A 17,494-nucleotide genomic window follows, 5' to 3' on the forward strand; every position below is an offset into this window, starting at 1 on the left:
AGGAATTAGGGTTTTTTTCTCAAAATTATTTGTTTTTTGAAGTCAGAAAAAAAAAAAAAGGCAAAAAAGTAAAAGAAAGGAAAAAAAAAAGTTGTTTTTCAATTTTTTTTTATTTTTAATTAATTTATTTTTAAATATTTAATTAGGTTGGCCAATAAAATTGTATCGTGTGTACATTGTGTCCATATAAATTGTGTACACGTGGACATGCCTACATGGCAGTTAACTGCAAAAAAATAGATAAAAGTCTCTAAGTACTAACAGAATTTAAATTTAAAAATTTTACCGTCAAAAAATAAATTTTAAAAGTTAATTGCAAGCAAGGCAACACTATTAGGATGAAAAACCTAACACAACTCACATGTGTACTTTTAGCTTGTAGTGTATAAGTGTTAGAATTTGAGGACAAGATGAATGAGGTTCCATCCCAAAATCAATTGGCAGTGGGAGGAGTAGCTCATTCCTCTTATATATTCTATAATCTTTTCACACATTAGCAATGTGGGACTCTCTAACATCCCCCCTCAAGATGGTAGCTATTTTATTTGCTCACCATCTTAAACAACTCGATCATAAGCGGCTCTTTTTTGGCTCACTATCCCTAATCACAAGTGGTTCTTTTTGCCTGATCACAGGTGGCTCTTTTTGCTCTACTTTTCGGATCGGCATTTTTGGATTTTTGGTAGCTCTTTTTTATTTTTGGCTCACTATCCCCGAATCACAAGTGACTTTTTTTTTACTTTGGCTATTGGATCAATTTTTATTTTTATTTTTGGTAGCTCTTTTTTTTCGGCTCTACTTCGATCGGCTTGTTTTTTGGGGGTTGGATAGTCGCTAGAGATTTTTTTTTGTTGTTTGTTTTTGCTCTGATACCATGTTAAGAATCATGGGTTCCATCTCAAAACCAATTGGCAATGAGTAGAGTAGCCCATGTTCTTATATATGGCTCACTTCTCTACCATTTATTCCATGTGGGACAATGTCCACAATATTCTCCCTCAAGATGGTGGCTATTTTTTTGCTCGCCAATCTTGAACCGTATCAGAGTGGACATGGTCACTATCTGTATCGGTGCGGATCGGATATGATCACTTGCCCGCGAGAGATATGGCTCTGACACCATGTTGAGAATCATAGGGTTCCATCTTAAAACCAACTAGCAATGAGAGGAGTAGCCCATTCTATAAGAATATTTTTTATTTTAAGAAATATATTTCTATTTAAGGAAATAAATTTCTATTTAAGAAAATAAAATAAATAATTGATTTTCTGATAAATGAATATTTTATATTCATTGAATCTGAACAAAATCAATTATGTAATATTCTATATATGGTCAGATTTCTATATTCATTACCCCATTTGATTTCGTGAATTAATTGTCAAAATATTCTGACAATTAATGTGGCACAGATAATGGAGTATCTCACCTATAAATATAGGGTCTCGGTCCCCGAGCTCCTCACTCATTCTGTTCATAACAGCAAAATCCATCTAAAGAGAGTTGAGAGAGCGAGGAAGCCCGATTACCCACATCAATCGGTTCCTTTTGCAGAACAAGCTTATGTGGGACTAAAGCTCAAAGATTCAATGGCTAGAGGTATTTCGATCCTATATTCATATAGTGTATATGTTCTTTTATTCCGCATGTTATGTACACATACATATATTTCAGTTTATACATATAAATGTCTAACACATTCCTCTTATATATTCTATATCTTATATGAAAAGTAAATTTTCATTGTGGAGAGTCTTGAGCTAAATGAAACTTAGAATAGAGTAAAACAAATAGAAACGAACCTAACACCCAACAAGCTTGTATTAAGTAGAGTCAGTTTTAGACTAAGGCAGACGAGACCGTATCTTGGCTACTGAAATTTAGTACTTCAAAATTTTGATTATAGACTTAAACCAAATAAAATGATATTTTAATTTTTTTTTTTTTTGTGCACTTTTAATCTCTTAAAACTTTTACCACTACATCAAACTACTATGTTTAATATTAATTTATTAGAAAAATATTTGTACATGGAATTCAGATTTTATTTTACCTAAGGCTTAGGATTTTGTTTGAGTAGAGGTCAAGTTAGAGCCTCTATGAGTATTATTTTTTTTCTTTACATGGTAACTATTAGGAGTGTTCATTCGATTCAATTCACATTATTTTGTTTATAATGCATCCGATCTGCACTAGGTGACATTTAGTAGGAAGGAATGAAAATATATATAGGAATAGAAATGAGAATGGGAATAGGAATAGGAATAGAATGAAATAAAATTTAAAATACATAAAAAATTGATAAAAAAAAAAAATCATTATTTTTTTCTCCTGTTACATTAGAATGGTCTTTCCTTCCTTTTTAAAATGAAATAGTCATTCCACCAAAATAGTGAAAAGAACATTCCATTGGAATGTCATTCCAATACTTTAAAATGCAACCAAATAAAATAATAGAATGAAAATTGTTTCCTTTCCATTCCATTCAATTTCATTACCTCTAACCAAATGCCGCCTAAGTGCGGATTTCATATTTTGGATCCAATCCAATCTAATCCGCAAAAGTGTGGATTGGATCGGTTATTTCAGACTAGTTCCTATTTAATGTTAAATTATTTAATATTTATTAAAAAGTATATTTTTTATATATATAACTAACAACAAAATAAAATAAATTATTTTTGTTTAATATCTCCAACAAGAATTTGAAATAAATAAAACAAAAAATTAAAAAATTAAAGCAAGAAAAAAAAATTATATATATAAAAAAAATATTGAATTTTATTTTAAATTATATTTTCTTTGTAAATCATAATAAAATATATATTTGATCTACTATATTTTGAAATATATAAATATATATATTTGTATCATATGTATTAGATTTTTAAATTATTATTTTTCACATTGAAATATTAATTGTTTATATAATACTTTTTTAAATATATATATAAACATGTATGGATTTAATTGGATCAGTTATTTTTTATATGTCAATCAACATCTACTCCGTACAAGTGGGAATTTTAAATTTTCTAATCCAATCCAATCCGCACAAAGTACGAATATCTGCAATTTGCGGATTAGGTTAGATCAAATCGAATTGTGTGAATTTGATTGGATTGGATATTTTTATGAACATTCCTAGTAACTGTTCAGTATATGTTAAGGGTTTTTTTTTTTTTTTAAATTAATCAGGAGATTTATTAATTAAACTCATTCAAAACAATAGAACGCACTTTAGAGGAACAATCCTCCAACTGAAGCACATAACATGTAGAGAAACAAGAGTCTCTTGCCAAGCAATGAGCCAACTTGTTTGCAGATCGTTTAACAAAACATAACTCAACAAAAGATAAAGTCAAAAGTAAATTCCTAACATTTTGAACAATAAAACCAAACTGCGAGGACATAAAAACTTTACTTTGGACTGCTTGGACACACACCAAACTATCTGTTTCTAACACTACATTGTCCCAGGGATGAGTCGCAATCCAACTCAACGCTTCTTTGATGCCTACGATCTCAACAATTTCGGGTTGGACATACCCAACGTTTCCCTTCTTGAAAGCTTCTACCATGGTTCCATGATGATCTCGAGCTACACAGCCCATTCCAAACTGGCCCTCTTGTTCAAATAAAGCCCCATCAACATTAACTTTAATTTTGTTTAACAAAGGTGCAATTCAACGCTCACAGTTCCACCCCCCATCATTCAAAGGAGACAACGAAAGACCCTTCCTTTCCAGAGCAAATTTGAACAAAAGAATCATTTGTACATTATATTAACTAATTACAATATATATGAAAAAACATTATTTACAATTTATTATATACATTTTGTTAACCATTAAAAGCATATTCTCATGTTTACATACAAAATATATATAATAATACATAATAAATTTGCATATAATTAATATTATTGTTAATTTAATTTTGTTATTATTATTATTATTACTAATTACTAATTTAATTATAATTTTATCATATCTAACTTTTATGTTATCCCAAATTCAACTTCATATTATTTAATCTTTTCACTAAAATATAATTATAATATAAGTGTTAATAATAATAAAAATTTCATAAATTATTTTGAATGAAGTTACATATAAATTTTATATATATTATTTTTTATAATTTTTATTTTTATATTTATTATTTTATTTAATTTATAATTAATTATAATAAAACTGATAATGAATATTTATTTTATAATAAAAAATATTTAATATGTATTTTTGTAAAAATTTATTCTAACCTTTAATTAAATTTTTTATAAACATGTTATATTATAAATAGTCTAAAAAAATTAATATTACTACAAATATTAGTTATAATAATATAATAACACACATTTATTTTCAAAATAAATAAATAAATACATTTGAATTTTTTTCATATTTTTTAATTTTAAATTATAAAAAAATAGTATTTGCTCTTTAATAAAAAAATATTTAATTTAACTATTTATTACTTATTAAATAAATTTTACAAAAATGTGCGACTTAATAAACATGTTGAAACATTGATTTAATAAATATAATATATTGCAAAATAACATTACAAACAGTAATTATAATAATAAATAAACTAACATTTTTTCTTACAATTTTTGTTAGAGAAAGTATATTTGCACCCCCATAATTGATCACCACACCCCAAACTAAATGCACCCCATATTTTTTTACTAACCCCATTCAATTCTAAATATAGGTCTTAAACAATCTACAATTTTTTCTTAGATATATTGTACACCCCATAAAAAATCTAACCTAAAACTTGAAGAAGTTATCTTTTCATTTTCTTTTTCTTGAACGAGTCCTCCATGATCACATTAGAAGTAAACTATATCTAGAGTGAGAGCTTTAAAGCAACGTTATCAAATATTAACAGTCTTGTGCATGTGATTTAGTAAAGGTTTCTCTTTCATTAGTAATATATACATTCAAAAATTGAATTAAGAATAAATATCCAGCAAATTAAAAGAATTATGATCGTGAATGAATGTTTTTTTCTTTCTTTTACAAAAAAGATAAGGGAAGACTCCTATCTAAAAGAAAATTTATTATTATTATTATTATAATTTCTGGGATAGAAAATTTATTTTTGTGTGAGTGATTTTCCTGTTAATGTTTTTTTAAGAAAAGAACCATTGATGAAATTTTGTTAGTGATTGCTAGGTAAGTTTCGATTAAGGGAAAAAAAACAAGAAAATTGAGTGCAGTTACTAAAAATTGAATTTGAAGTTGTAAACATGTATTTTGGTCATTATATAAAAGGATAAATATGTAATTACATTTTTTATATACAAATAGGGTGTAAACATCAATTTTAAGGGTGTGAATATAATGTCCTTATTATATTATTTTTGTTGTAAAAAAAAAAAAAAAAAAAAAACCCACAAATACATCAATTTTAAACTAAATTTTAGGGCCTTCCATTAGAAAGAACCCTTCAAAAATTAGAGTATGCCATTAGAAGTGACGAGCACACGGTATTCTTTAGTAAAAGGCGAAAGAATAGTTCGCTTTGTGCTCAACACATGGCTGCTTGAATTTTAATGGTTCACTGCCACCAACTATATAGTTACTCTTTGGGAGGAATGTTATGCTCTTTCCAATGTGGGACAATATTAAGTACACTCTTTCTACAAAGATAAGATTAGTAAGTACAATTGGACTGCATGCATACATTGCCTAACATTAAGTTAAATAATTAGAATTTTATTATGAAATTGGAAATTTTAGTTCTATAAACTGTAATGAATAATGATGAGTTCTCACAAAATAGAATTTGTTCCAGACAAGAGTATGATAACTACGAGTTTATTTATTTAATTTTGAATAAATAACTAAGGGTTAATTAATGAAAAAGAAAAATCTTAATCTCTGTTAAAATAAGTGTTAGTTTAAATTTTTCCTCAGATATAATTTATCATTCGTACTTGCTCAGAAAAGCTTGAATATGTATCTAAAACTATAGCCAGATTGATTTGATACAAACTAAAAAATATCCAAAAAGGCACATCAAAATAGGAATTTGAAGAGACTGTTCAATGTTCATGATATTGATTTGAAGAAGTTAGTCATAAGGCATACTTGCAATTATAATTTATCCACACGTACATTGTACATAGAAGAAATTTTCATTAGAGTTATGAGAAAGATCACTGCAAATATCCAAAATTATAATACATTTCCAACAATATTAGAACAAGATTGTTATAAAACCGTTAGTTCAATCTTTATGGGCTCTGTAGCTCGTTCTTTATGCACTTGACAGCCTCCAAGACCCCATCCTGAAAAAAATTTAGTCTGAATAAGATTTGCAGGATTATTGATCATAAGCTCTACATATTATTCATGAAACATTTCTTTTTTATATTTACAAATTCGAGGAATGGAGCATCAACCAGTATCAAATGGTCTTTGAATAATGATATGAAGACAGTATTGAAGTTTAAGTCTACACAAAATATATAATTATATAAATTTGCAATCGATTAGAGAATGATGTTGCAAAAGAGATAAATACAGGTATCTAGTGACAGATTCAATCCAATCCAAAAAAGGAATGGATATCCAATCTTATTTGGATTGCATACAAATTCTGTGAATCCACTATAATTGGAAGGGATATGATATGAGTTACTGAAATCTAACAATAACCAATCAAGTTCAATAAATGTGCACACTTAATAACATGTGATTTTCATTCCAATTAATAAAAGTACACCATGTACCATAAAATGTGTACAAAACAAATGATCATCGAGGTGTATACAGTGATCTCCACTTCCAAAATGAATTGAAAATGCAGCCCACTAATTGAGGTGCTAGTGATCAATAGCTTTAGTTTTTACTTACTACCTTGAGATTTGAAATCTTAACCAACAAAAGTTTGATTTTGAACTTAACCAAAAAAGTGTCAGATTTTATTTTATTTTTGCTGTGTCCTAGTATTCTCTCTCAGTTGTTTATCTTGTCATCATTCATAAGTGAAATAAATAGTGATGCAATAAACAATGCAGATAATGTAAGCATGGAATTCATGACAATATGCAGATTGTGGATGCAATAATTAATATCAAGATATATTTGGCCCTTAAAAATGCAATCAAATAATACAATGTACACTATCAAGAAATAATTACCTCAAGAGAAATTTTTCGAGAAATTTCTGTGGCGCGTGCTCTGACATCAGGAGATAATGCATCATTTATGGCCCTTGATAGCACATTTGCAGCTGCTTGGACGCTTGCCTCATCATTAGTTTCAGGGAATAAGTGGTTCCTTTTCAATGGTTCTGGTGCAACTCCAAGCCAATACATTCTCTCAGCCCAATAGAATTGATCGTGCATAAATGGACATAATACCTGCCCTCCAACATTAAATAATTGAGAAATATAATTTCATTGAACCAAAATTAATACAGTAATAGAAATAAACTAAAATGGAAAAATGTCCAAAAATGCTATGTATAAGATTTTCAAGTAGTTATTAAGTGAATCACTTGTATCCATGAATTTCAACACATGCACAGAACAGATCTTTTCGCAAAGACTCGCACTCAAGCACAGGAAAAGCATGGCAGTGACTTCATAAAAAAGAACTTTGATATCATGAAAAGAAAATTCTAATAGATACTAATGTCAACAGGTCCCAACTGTTTGAATGAGACCTCCACCCTTAATTAATAGCAATACGAATGTGTACTTATTTTCAGTATTTAAACAGCCCCTTGAGTTGCTACCTATCTTTTCTTCTTATATTCCCAATTAGTCTAAAAGCAAAGTAAAATCACTAAATATAGGATTTGGTTTTAGGACAAAACGAGTAACACAACTCGCCTGTGGAATTCCAGCCTGAAGCGCAGCTGCAGTACTTCCACTATTTCCAATATTCCAAATATGAAACTATATGTTAGTGAACATCCAGATATCTTATTCACAAAATGAAAAACAGAGTAGTTCTCTCACCTTCCCCCGTGATGAACAGCGGCCGCACAGTGAGTAAAGAGCCAGTTATATGGTATCGTACTGATTGACAGATGTGAAGACATGTTAATTTCCTTAGAGAAAATGAATTTAAGACCCATCACCAAGTTAATGGTGGCCAGCACATAACAATGGATATTGAAATATATTTATATAACTAAAAACTATGCTGATAAAGATTTTATTTTGTTCTTATTCTTGAACGACTTTGTCTTTTTCAAGTAGAATAATTATTTAAACCTTAATTAAGACATATACTTTATGCATTAGTATACTCAGCAAACAGTTTTTGCTACTTTAATTTCTTTCAAATTTCTAGAGTCATAATTGTCATGTGTTTTTGCACCATACAAAAATAGAATTCAAAATCTCATACAAATCTGATAGTTTAGTGGATATTTACATTTACTGTATGATATCCAATCATCTTTTATTAATACAAATATTGTTGTTGTATCAAAGTCTAAAAGAGGATATTTGACTGAATTTTTTAAAAATAAGAGATGCTTACCCTGAAAAACAGAAGAGTCGGCTATTATAGAGCGAGAAACAATCTTCACTTAATTGTACATGATTCATCTCCAACGATGCTTCTGCATTGGCTACTTGTATTGCCGCTTCTAAAGGTTTGTAGTCAGCTGTGAAAAGTATAATCCTGTAACTTGTGATATCTAGAACACCTCGAAGAACATGAAGAAATGCTAGAGGATCTTTTAAGAATCCCATGCTGCAAAAATACAGTAAAACTCAGTTGAAGTACAGGAAAGATGATAACATCATCATATTATTATTTTTTCAAACAAAATCTCAGAAAATGTATTAACAAGGGAAAAAAAAATACAAGGCAAAAGAGTGGAAAAAACTCTGACAAAACAAAGAAAAAACAGTGACATTGGATGCTGCTATTCACTACAAAAATCAGAAAATAACCATTTGAACTCTTTTACATTGTATATATAACTACACAGCAACCGAGTCTTTATTTTGTTCCATAGGAACTCCACATTATCTTCCTTACTTTAAACAATTGCGTATACCTCTCTAGCCACAGTGCTCACTACGTAACCATTACAGCCACTTTTCAGGTTAAAATTTTCCTCTTACCGCCCACTGTATACAATAATTATTAATTAGGACCTCTAAACAGTGATAAGAGTGATAAGCCATACACCAATTCAATCTGACATCTCTGAATACTCTGAGCCATAGTTCTAATCAGAAACTAACATCAAGAAATACGTGATCATTTCTTGAACATTATGCAATCCAAAAGAACAAAATAGGGCGATTCAAATTATCGATAATAAATCAACATTTTTCTAAAATAATGTTTAGGTAAAAAAGTTGAAGTATTTTCCATTAAATTTTAAAGAACTTGCCTACCAGCAGAACTCAGCCCAACAAACACAAGTGGCTCAGCAATACGGTTCTTCAAAAAGGATTGCAAATAAACATGATCTGAACAAAGTTCATCTTTTTTATTTACATGCCCTGCAGAAACTAGCTCTGAAATTTCTCCACACTTCTTACATGAAAACTGCCATTCCACAGGCAGAAACCAGAAGCCACAAACCCGAACAGCTGATGGCCAGTAATCTGTTGATTACATGTAATCATGTGACAAGAAAAATTGAAAAACAGAACTAATAAATCGGAAGTGTTGAAAAGAAAAAGGTATCAACCATGAAAAATTTAAGGCAAATGATGCACTATTTTTCACTAAAAAAATTATAGACAAGGATCAAGGAAGCCACTGAACGATATTTGTGGATTAAGAAGGGATCTCTATCTTTCTGGGACAAAATGACATAATATTAAAGAATATAGGAGTAAAGTATACCGGGGCATTCAACAACTTCTTTGCTAAATCCGTACCTGACAAGAATAATAATGTATAGATGTTATTTGCATTGAAATACTACTAATTTTAACAATTGTTCAAAAATCGATAGAGAGCAACATTGTTCTTAGGAGAATACTTCCAAATTTTCAGTAGTATCATTCAGTGGTTTTGCCTCAAGAATTTGGGGTTCAATATACTAGCCCATCCCTAAATTTGACATGCAATTCCTACTTTACACAGAAATTAATAGAATTAGAATCATTGAAATTCAAGGGTGAGGGTGCCTAATATGATAAGTGCAAATACAAAATTCTATTTTCATTAACATCTCCACAAACATAGAAGTTCAGGAAATAACATTTTCCTTCTCCACATTTTTCTTGTGCTCCAATTTTTTCCTGAATATTACATAAAGACTAGGACTTACAACAGCAAGGGAGATGAAGAGCTATTATGCCATTCAGGTAGACCCGTCACTGGATCCTGAGTTTAGCAAAATAAACAACCTTTACTACGCGGACATCAAAATGAACCATGAATGTTCTGACTTCTGACAATACTATATAGTTGAAAAAGTAGTTGTGATACAATGAAATGTATACTATTTTCAGGTTAAATTTATTTATTGTTGTAATGTACTGAAACGAATTGAATTAACTGTAAAAGGGCAAGAACTCAGATTCAAATCACGCCTCCAAGATTCCCAGTATTCAGTGTACAATGGCCACATCCAATGAATAATGTCTTCCCAACAAACCTACATATGAAATTTTGAATACAAAACTAAGACAAGAATGTTGTATGCATCTCGAAAATTTAATTCACGTTTATTTAAATAAAATTAAAAAAATAAATGGAAAACTCAATTCACTTTTCATTGCATTAAGTTCTGTTAAATCAACTAATAAAGTCACATCACAAGTAGCAAACCATTTAAAGGAATATCTCCACTAGAACTCATGACATACCTTGTGCCTGGGAGCTTCCTGTAGATATTTATACAGCAGTGGGTGTTCTTTTCTGAAGTGGCGCTCATATGATGATGGTGCACTGCATAGAAATCCAAGAAACAAATTAACTAATACTTAACTCAAACGTCGTTATTCTTTGTTCAATAAATGTCTTGTTTTCTTATGTTACTTTCAGTTCCATAAAGATAATTCTCCTAAATAAATACATAAGATTTCTTTTTCCTTTTTAAGTAAATACATAAGATTTCTGGTTTAAGTACATTGAGGTGAATATAGTGTTGATGCAAAGATCCTTTAGATTGTGAGTCTCATCATAATAAGCATACGATACGGTTCAAGCATGCAAGGAGGAAGAAACCGCCAATTCTAACAGGATAGGTGTGTTCTCACGGCTAGGCAGTTAGTGGGTAATTAGTGAAGAATGTAATGGCAAGTTGGCTGTCTTGGGATTTGTGTTTTCTGTTAGATTGAAGTAAGAGTAAACGCAAGGGAAAGGGGCCAAATGGGGCATGTAATTAGCGTGCATTAATGTGTTAGATCCCAGGATTAATAGGGTGAGGATGAGGAGAAAATAAGAAAGGTAATGACTAATTATATTGAGGAGAGTTTTGAGTGGAAAATAGAATAATATAAGTAGGTAAGGGAATAGAGAGGGTTATGCATGTAATGAGGTTTCTCTCCCTGAATCATGGAGAGTCTAGGCCTCTCAAAGGCGTGCATTTGTTCTTAGTGCTACTGTTATTTGTTCTAGTGCTCAGTTCTATTGTTTTGCTTGCAAAAATCTGTATTCTATATGTCAAATATAAAGGGATTTAAGTTTGAACTAAAATTTTAGGGTCTTCCATTAGAAGAAAACCCTTCAAAAATAAGCGTATGCCATTGAAAGTGACGAACACACGGTATTCTTTAGTAAAAGGCGAAAGAATAGTTCGCTTTGTGCTCAACACATGGCTGCGTGAGTATTGAAGTGTAATTGTCACCTACTATATAGTTACTCTTTGACAGGAATTTTAATGCTCTTTCCAATGTGGGACAATATTACAAAACTATTATTATTTCTATGATTCTTGACCACTTACATGTGAAGATTATAGTAGTAGTCATATGTAATGATGGCAGAGAACCAAGTTCCGGATTTTCTGCTCATCACATGAATGACACATAGAAACTATACAATATACACATTTTATTTATATTATAAAAATTATCTACAAAAATATTTTATATGACCTCTAATACTGGCTTGATATTATCTACAAAATGTTAAGACCTCTAACACTGGTTCTCCTATTAGAAATAAAAATCAGTGTTCAATCAATCGGTCTTGCTGAAACAAGCAATTGGAATTTAATGCATACACAAACTCAAGTAAACCATATTCAGGCATGCTCAGAAGCATGCTTTACACAAATAAACTGAAGGCGGTAAGAGAGAAACACACAGATTTTGAACAGGTTCTATCAGTATTCTTATTCTTGAGAAATTAGTTTCCTAATGTGAACAGCGTGAACTGATAAGAAATCTAAAGTTATTTAGACACTATCAATACATGTTGCAAAAGATGACATCTAACACTTGTGAAAACTTCCTTTGTGTCATTTCAAAATCTATTGGCATCAGAAATGGATAATAAATATCGATTAAGGAAGAGAAATTCCCTAATAAGAATAAGAATAAGAATAGTCACTTAACAAAGGTTCACATAAGTGTAAGAATAAAAACATTGCTACCTGTATGGAACAACATATGGAGCAGCAACTATGCAACGAACTCGGAACAGTTCAGCGAGACTCCATCCTTCCTAGACCAACAAGGAATCTTTTCAAGGATCACATAATCATGAATATTGTATGACACCTCTAGAGCAACGCCAATCAACTCAGGTTCTTAAAAGTAGTTACAAGGTTCAGGCCCACAACTCTAAAGCCACAAATGTTTTGTAGTCATACAGTGCACAGACATCTACTTACTAGCAGCCAATCTACTCCCTTCTTATAATTCATAATTAGTGGAAACCCATCTAAAGAAACTGCATCATATGATTCTAATTGTCTTACTGGAATGTAATTCCAAACCTAAAATATATTTCATGAAGGCATTCAACCAATTGAAAAGGAAAATAAGGAGTTTGATTTTTCAGATAGATACCAGTGCGAAAAAGTTTATCACAATACAATCATCCTCCATGGTTGGGCGCTGTCCAAATGTCTTTTCAACAATAGAATAGCATTCTCTTCTATGGTCTCTAATAAGCATCTCTTTTTGCTGTGAAATTGACGATTCTGCATTATAAAACAAAGAGATCCTATCACAATAGCAACAGCAAGAACTACTAAGAGATTTCAAAGCTAGCATATGGTATAAAGAAACAAAGCTGTCCAAACCTGTAGTGTTTTGAATGTGATCGGTAGAAATAAAAGGGGGTGAGGAAATTGGATAATAAGCAACATTTCTTTCAGCCAAGTGGGATCGTAAAGACTGCATCGCAGGCAACACATTGCAATATTTAAAAATAAATTTTCAACAACCCAAAAGGTTCTAAATAAAATAAATAAAATAAAATATAATGATAATGAATGGGTTTCAAAAGCATTTAAGATAAAAGCTCAACTTTTTTTTATAAGAAACTCATGGAAAGCAGAATATCATAAGAGGTTAATTTTTGTTCACCATACATGATCAACTTATAAAACAAAAGTAAATTGGGTCACCCAAGTTAAATCTGTACAAGCCTACAACATAGTAGTATAGCTTTAATTAAGTGTTCAACAGGAACTAGTTTCTAAGCATCAACATCTATCTTGCTATATGTATACCGATCCTTGTGTTGCAAATAAATGATTCTTTTCATATAGATAGAATGTTAAAATACCTAGGAAATTTAATATAAATTGACAAGACCTGCTTCTAGTGTTGCTAACTGTTTATTTTACATGTGTTGGCCATTGGCCTCACAATTTACCCCAAAACTGCATTAAATTCAAGTATGCGACATGACATCCCCATCTATAAGTGCCAAACACCCTCTCCAAACAAAGAGGAATCTACTTTCATCTTATTTCAGGACCTAACATCGTTGCTCGCATAACTTTGAGATTGGCTGTGTGCACCTACATCAACTTCATGGTTTTCCTGAACGTTTCTAAAAATGAGGAGAAAAAAAACTCCTTATAAATTCCAAATATTACTTTTCACTAGCTATGCGGAACACAACAATAAGTAAGTAGCAATACCTAGGAATAAAAAATCAGATATAAAATTACTTTGTTGAACCCCCTAGCTACGCAAAAATTCGATCTTACAAACACTAGTCAGTGGGATGCTTGACTGATGATTGAAAAACAAGAATACCCTTTTTTAACCAATAAGACAAAATGCTTATAGAGGTGGTGTATTTTTCTTCTTGTTTTATCTATATTATTTCTACAAACAGTTCTTCCCTTTTGTCATAATTATCCTCTACATGCAAATTGTGAATAACAGGGTCAATCAACACTACTCCAAAGGCATCTATTCAAAAGGGCAAACCTCATGGGCTGAATGTGTTATAAGAATCACATGGTACTGTCTTTGATCAAAAGCAAAACCTGCCGCAATGGCCTGCAAACAGAATTTTAAAAATAAAATAATATTAGGAAACAAGAATTAGATATCAATCCTTTCAAAGTCCAACTAGAAAATAATATGTAGTGAGGTCTAAATTTCACAATGACTATTTTCAAAAACCTTTTTTTTCTGTTGATCTTTTTCTACTCAGTAACTTTAGCTTCTTGGGCATGTTTACTAAACCGAAATGGAACAATCTTGAAGGGAAAGAGATTTAAGAGGAGGAGGAGGGTGGAAGAAACCAAAACTCATTTCTTCTCCATATAATTGGTTATGTACAACATTCTTCAAAATTTGTATCAAAAATGGATAAGTAAACACATAACGAAATAGAAAAGAAAAAAGTTACATGATTTCCATTCCCACAACAATCCACTGCTAATATTTAGACATGGCCTTCTTAATATATCAACAAAAGTTTAAGAAGATATTTTGGGAGATCATTTTCATTGAGATAAACTCAAGAAAATTTCTACTTTCTTTTTGGCCATTGTCTAAAATTCAGCTCCTAATAATGATTTCCAATATCTTGACATTGATAATAATAAGTGTATGAACACTGCAGATTAAGTCAAAGATAATTCGACTTGTTTAATATATAACACACACACTGACACACATACATATATATGTACAATTTCATTATATATAATGAAATAAAATTCCAAATTCTGTTAGAGGAACCCAGCAATTATATACAAGACAACCATTTTTTCTCTTTTATACAGAGTTTTCACATTCTAGATGAGGAGGAAGCAAAGGAACTTACAGCAATAGGATAAACATCTCCTTTGGTACCGAACGCCATAAAAATGGCGATTGGTTTCGTCCTCTCCTCTACCTCCATTACAGTTTACTCCAAAATTGTAGACACTGAGAGTTGGCCGTGGTTCTGGGAGACGACATCTTATGGGTTTTGGTTTGAATTGATGGGCTGGGTTGGGGTAGTTGGGCTTCAAATTAGGACCCAAATTCATTTTCGTATATACACTTAAAAGAGGAAGCTTTTTGAAATATAGCATTTTATGCTCCATATATACAAATTAGTATGGTGATTACCTCTTTACGCCACGTGTCTTTCTTTCAAAAACACGAATAATATTTACCCTTTAAGCTTTCAGACTCAAGATTAGCAGAAGCTTGCAGTCTTCCATCTGGATCAATCTGAGTACTGGATATATTTGGAAAAATGATATGTTCATCTTCCATATAGTGGGATACAAAAAGGTGAAAACATTTTGCAGATTACATCTTGCATTGCACACAAGTCGCCATTCAGTTGACTTGAGAACTTCATGCGACTTTGGAAAGCATGTAATTCGTGGGATGTCACTACGATGACTATTTGATGAAAGTGCAGGTATCAAGGGGAATATTAATGATGAGAAAATGCCCCGAATATTTTAGAGTACATTTAATGCAACCTTTCTACTTCTCCATCTGTCGGATTGCCATTGTGTTTCTTTAAATAAGATTTGGGCCCTTGATTTAAAAGCACGTAAACAGCCAGCCCATAATATAAATATAAGAAGGGAAAACCCTTTCATCACTTTTATTTTCACGCCATTTCAAATTCAGGCTTTCCGAGAGAAACCAAAGAGAAAACCAGAAAACTCCATTGTTGCTCTCAATGGATGTTCGATCTTTTTGACATTGCAATCCAACACCTTCTTCACATTAGAGCACGAGAGTACCCTAACACACCTCCATTAAACCTGATTCTAATTGACCCCCAGTCACCGAAACCCTTAGACATTCAGGAAAACATTGACACAATCCTTGACTGGTTATTCGCCTATCGTGCTGGTCATCGCAACATTCATCTACCCCGCTTCCTATTACAAGTTTCCTTTATTTTATGTATTCTGCTTGCATGTTTTTGTATAGTCTTGTCTTTGAATTCGGGGGATAACTTGTTTGCATAGGAAGGTAGTGTTGGGTTTTTGTGTCCTAAATAAAACTCATTTCAATATAATCAGATTTACTAATAAAGATCAGAAATAACATTTTATGTTGCATGGTTCACATGATTTATTTCATGATTATATATATAATGTATAAATTCTATTTAAGTCCAGAACATATTATTTGTTAATGATTATAGTGTTGTCAGCACAGTGGAATATAATCTTGATTATATGTTCGAAAGTTTATTCCATGATTTGTCAGTTCACTGGATTTAGACTGGCATGATAATCAGCGATAGGTATTCTTACACCTTGGATAAGTGGTATGTCCTTTCCAGGGCATTGGCAAAGTTTACCAGTATCGGATGTATGGAGTATACATCGAAAGGGACCGATATTAAATTTTGATAAGATATATTAAAATTTACCGTAATATCTATTCAATTCAATATCACATGTTGATCATAGATCAAATGATCTTAATCCTGACATGGTTAGGTTCGATCTCAAGAGTATTATACATGTTCTTTGATTTGTTAGTTAAACTTACTTTTGGGTCAGGGTGATACGTACATTTTGGGAACATGATAGTATAATTGAGTGGGAGCGCTAACATAAATATGGAGTCTATAACTTCTATAGGAATTTAGAAGCGAAACGATGATATCCTTCGAGTTTGGATAAACAGAGATAAATGGTTGAGATCTCATTTCACTTCGCTGAAATATCATTTATACGGAGCTAAGTGTTTTAAGGATAAAATACATTGAAGGTGTAACGGTAATGTAGTTCTTATTCAATGTAGATCATCTATTAGAGGGTTATTGATCAAATTAGGATTATAACGATGGATAATTAATAGTGTATCTATATCGTGGAACATATAGAGCGTTCTGTATGACTGAGAGTGCAATTCCAAGTTCTAAGTGTGGATTCAATAAGAAATTAATAAGTTAGGGAATTTACTTGGTAAATTCGGTTCGGCTTATTGGAAGCTCGGTTATATAGGCCCATGGTCCCCATACTAATTGAGACCATACTGCTTGTAAGACTCAGTTAATTGATTTTAATTAATCAATTATAATTCTAAAGTTAGACTATGTCTACTTTATGAATTTTCACTAAGCAAGGGCAAAATTGTGAAGAAAAGAGATTCTAAGTTTT

At 31.1% G+C, this 17,494-nt stretch overlaps 1 protein-coding gene and 2 non-coding genes across 4 annotated transcripts; all 3 read right to left on the reverse strand.

Annotated features, from left to right (window-relative positions):
- Positions 1 to 5,439: 5,439 nt before the first annotated feature.
- LOC115696058 (U5 spliceosomal RNA) lies at positions 5,440 to 5,555 on the reverse strand. The gene has a single exon (XR_004007656.1). It is a non-coding gene; the product is annotated as a U5 spliceosomal RNA (small nuclear RNA).
- Positions 5,556 to 6,074: 519 nt separating this feature from the next.
- LOC115695847 (sterol 3-beta-glucosyltransferase UGT80B1) lies at positions 6,075 to 15,478 on the reverse strand. Of its 2 annotated transcripts, XM_030622936.2 has the most exons (15): positions 15,193 to 15,478; positions 14,346 to 14,417; positions 13,202 to 13,295; positions 12,966 to 13,099; positions 12,548 to 12,618; positions 10,815 to 10,896; positions 10,505 to 10,603; positions 10,274 to 10,329; positions 9,844 to 9,878; positions 9,383 to 9,599; positions 8,515 to 8,730; positions 7,986 to 8,045; positions 7,857 to 7,896; positions 7,161 to 7,382; positions 6,075 to 6,305 (listed from the first exon to the last, which is right to left on the reverse strand). In XM_030622936.2, the coding sequence occupies exons 1-15, from the start codon at positions 15,268 to 15,270 to the stop codon at positions 6,252 to 6,254; spliced, it is 1,530 nt and encodes a 509-aa protein (XP_030478796.1). In that variant the 5' UTR covers positions 15,271 to 15,478; the 3' UTR covers positions 6,075 to 6,251. The 2 variants fall into 2 exon arrangements, with proteins under 2 accessions (XP_030478796.1, XP_060973328.1); XM_061117345.1 differs by lacking the exons at positions 6,075 to 6,305; positions 7,857 to 7,896 and having other exon boundaries at positions 7,169 to 7,382.
- LOC115696102 (U5 spliceosomal RNA) lies at positions 11,653 to 11,770 on the reverse strand. Its single transcript, XR_004007700.1, has one exon. It is a non-coding gene; the product is annotated as a U5 spliceosomal RNA (small nuclear RNA).
- Positions 15,479 to 17,494: the final 2,016 nt, after the last annotated feature.

This window comes from Cannabis sativa, chromosome 6, assembly GCF_029168945.1.
Source record: "Cannabis sativa cultivar Pink pepper isolate KNU-18-1 chromosome 6, ASM2916894v1, whole genome shotgun sequence".
Lineage (NCBI taxonomy): Eukaryota > Viridiplantae > Streptophyta > Magnoliopsida > Rosales > Cannabaceae > Cannabis > Cannabis sativa.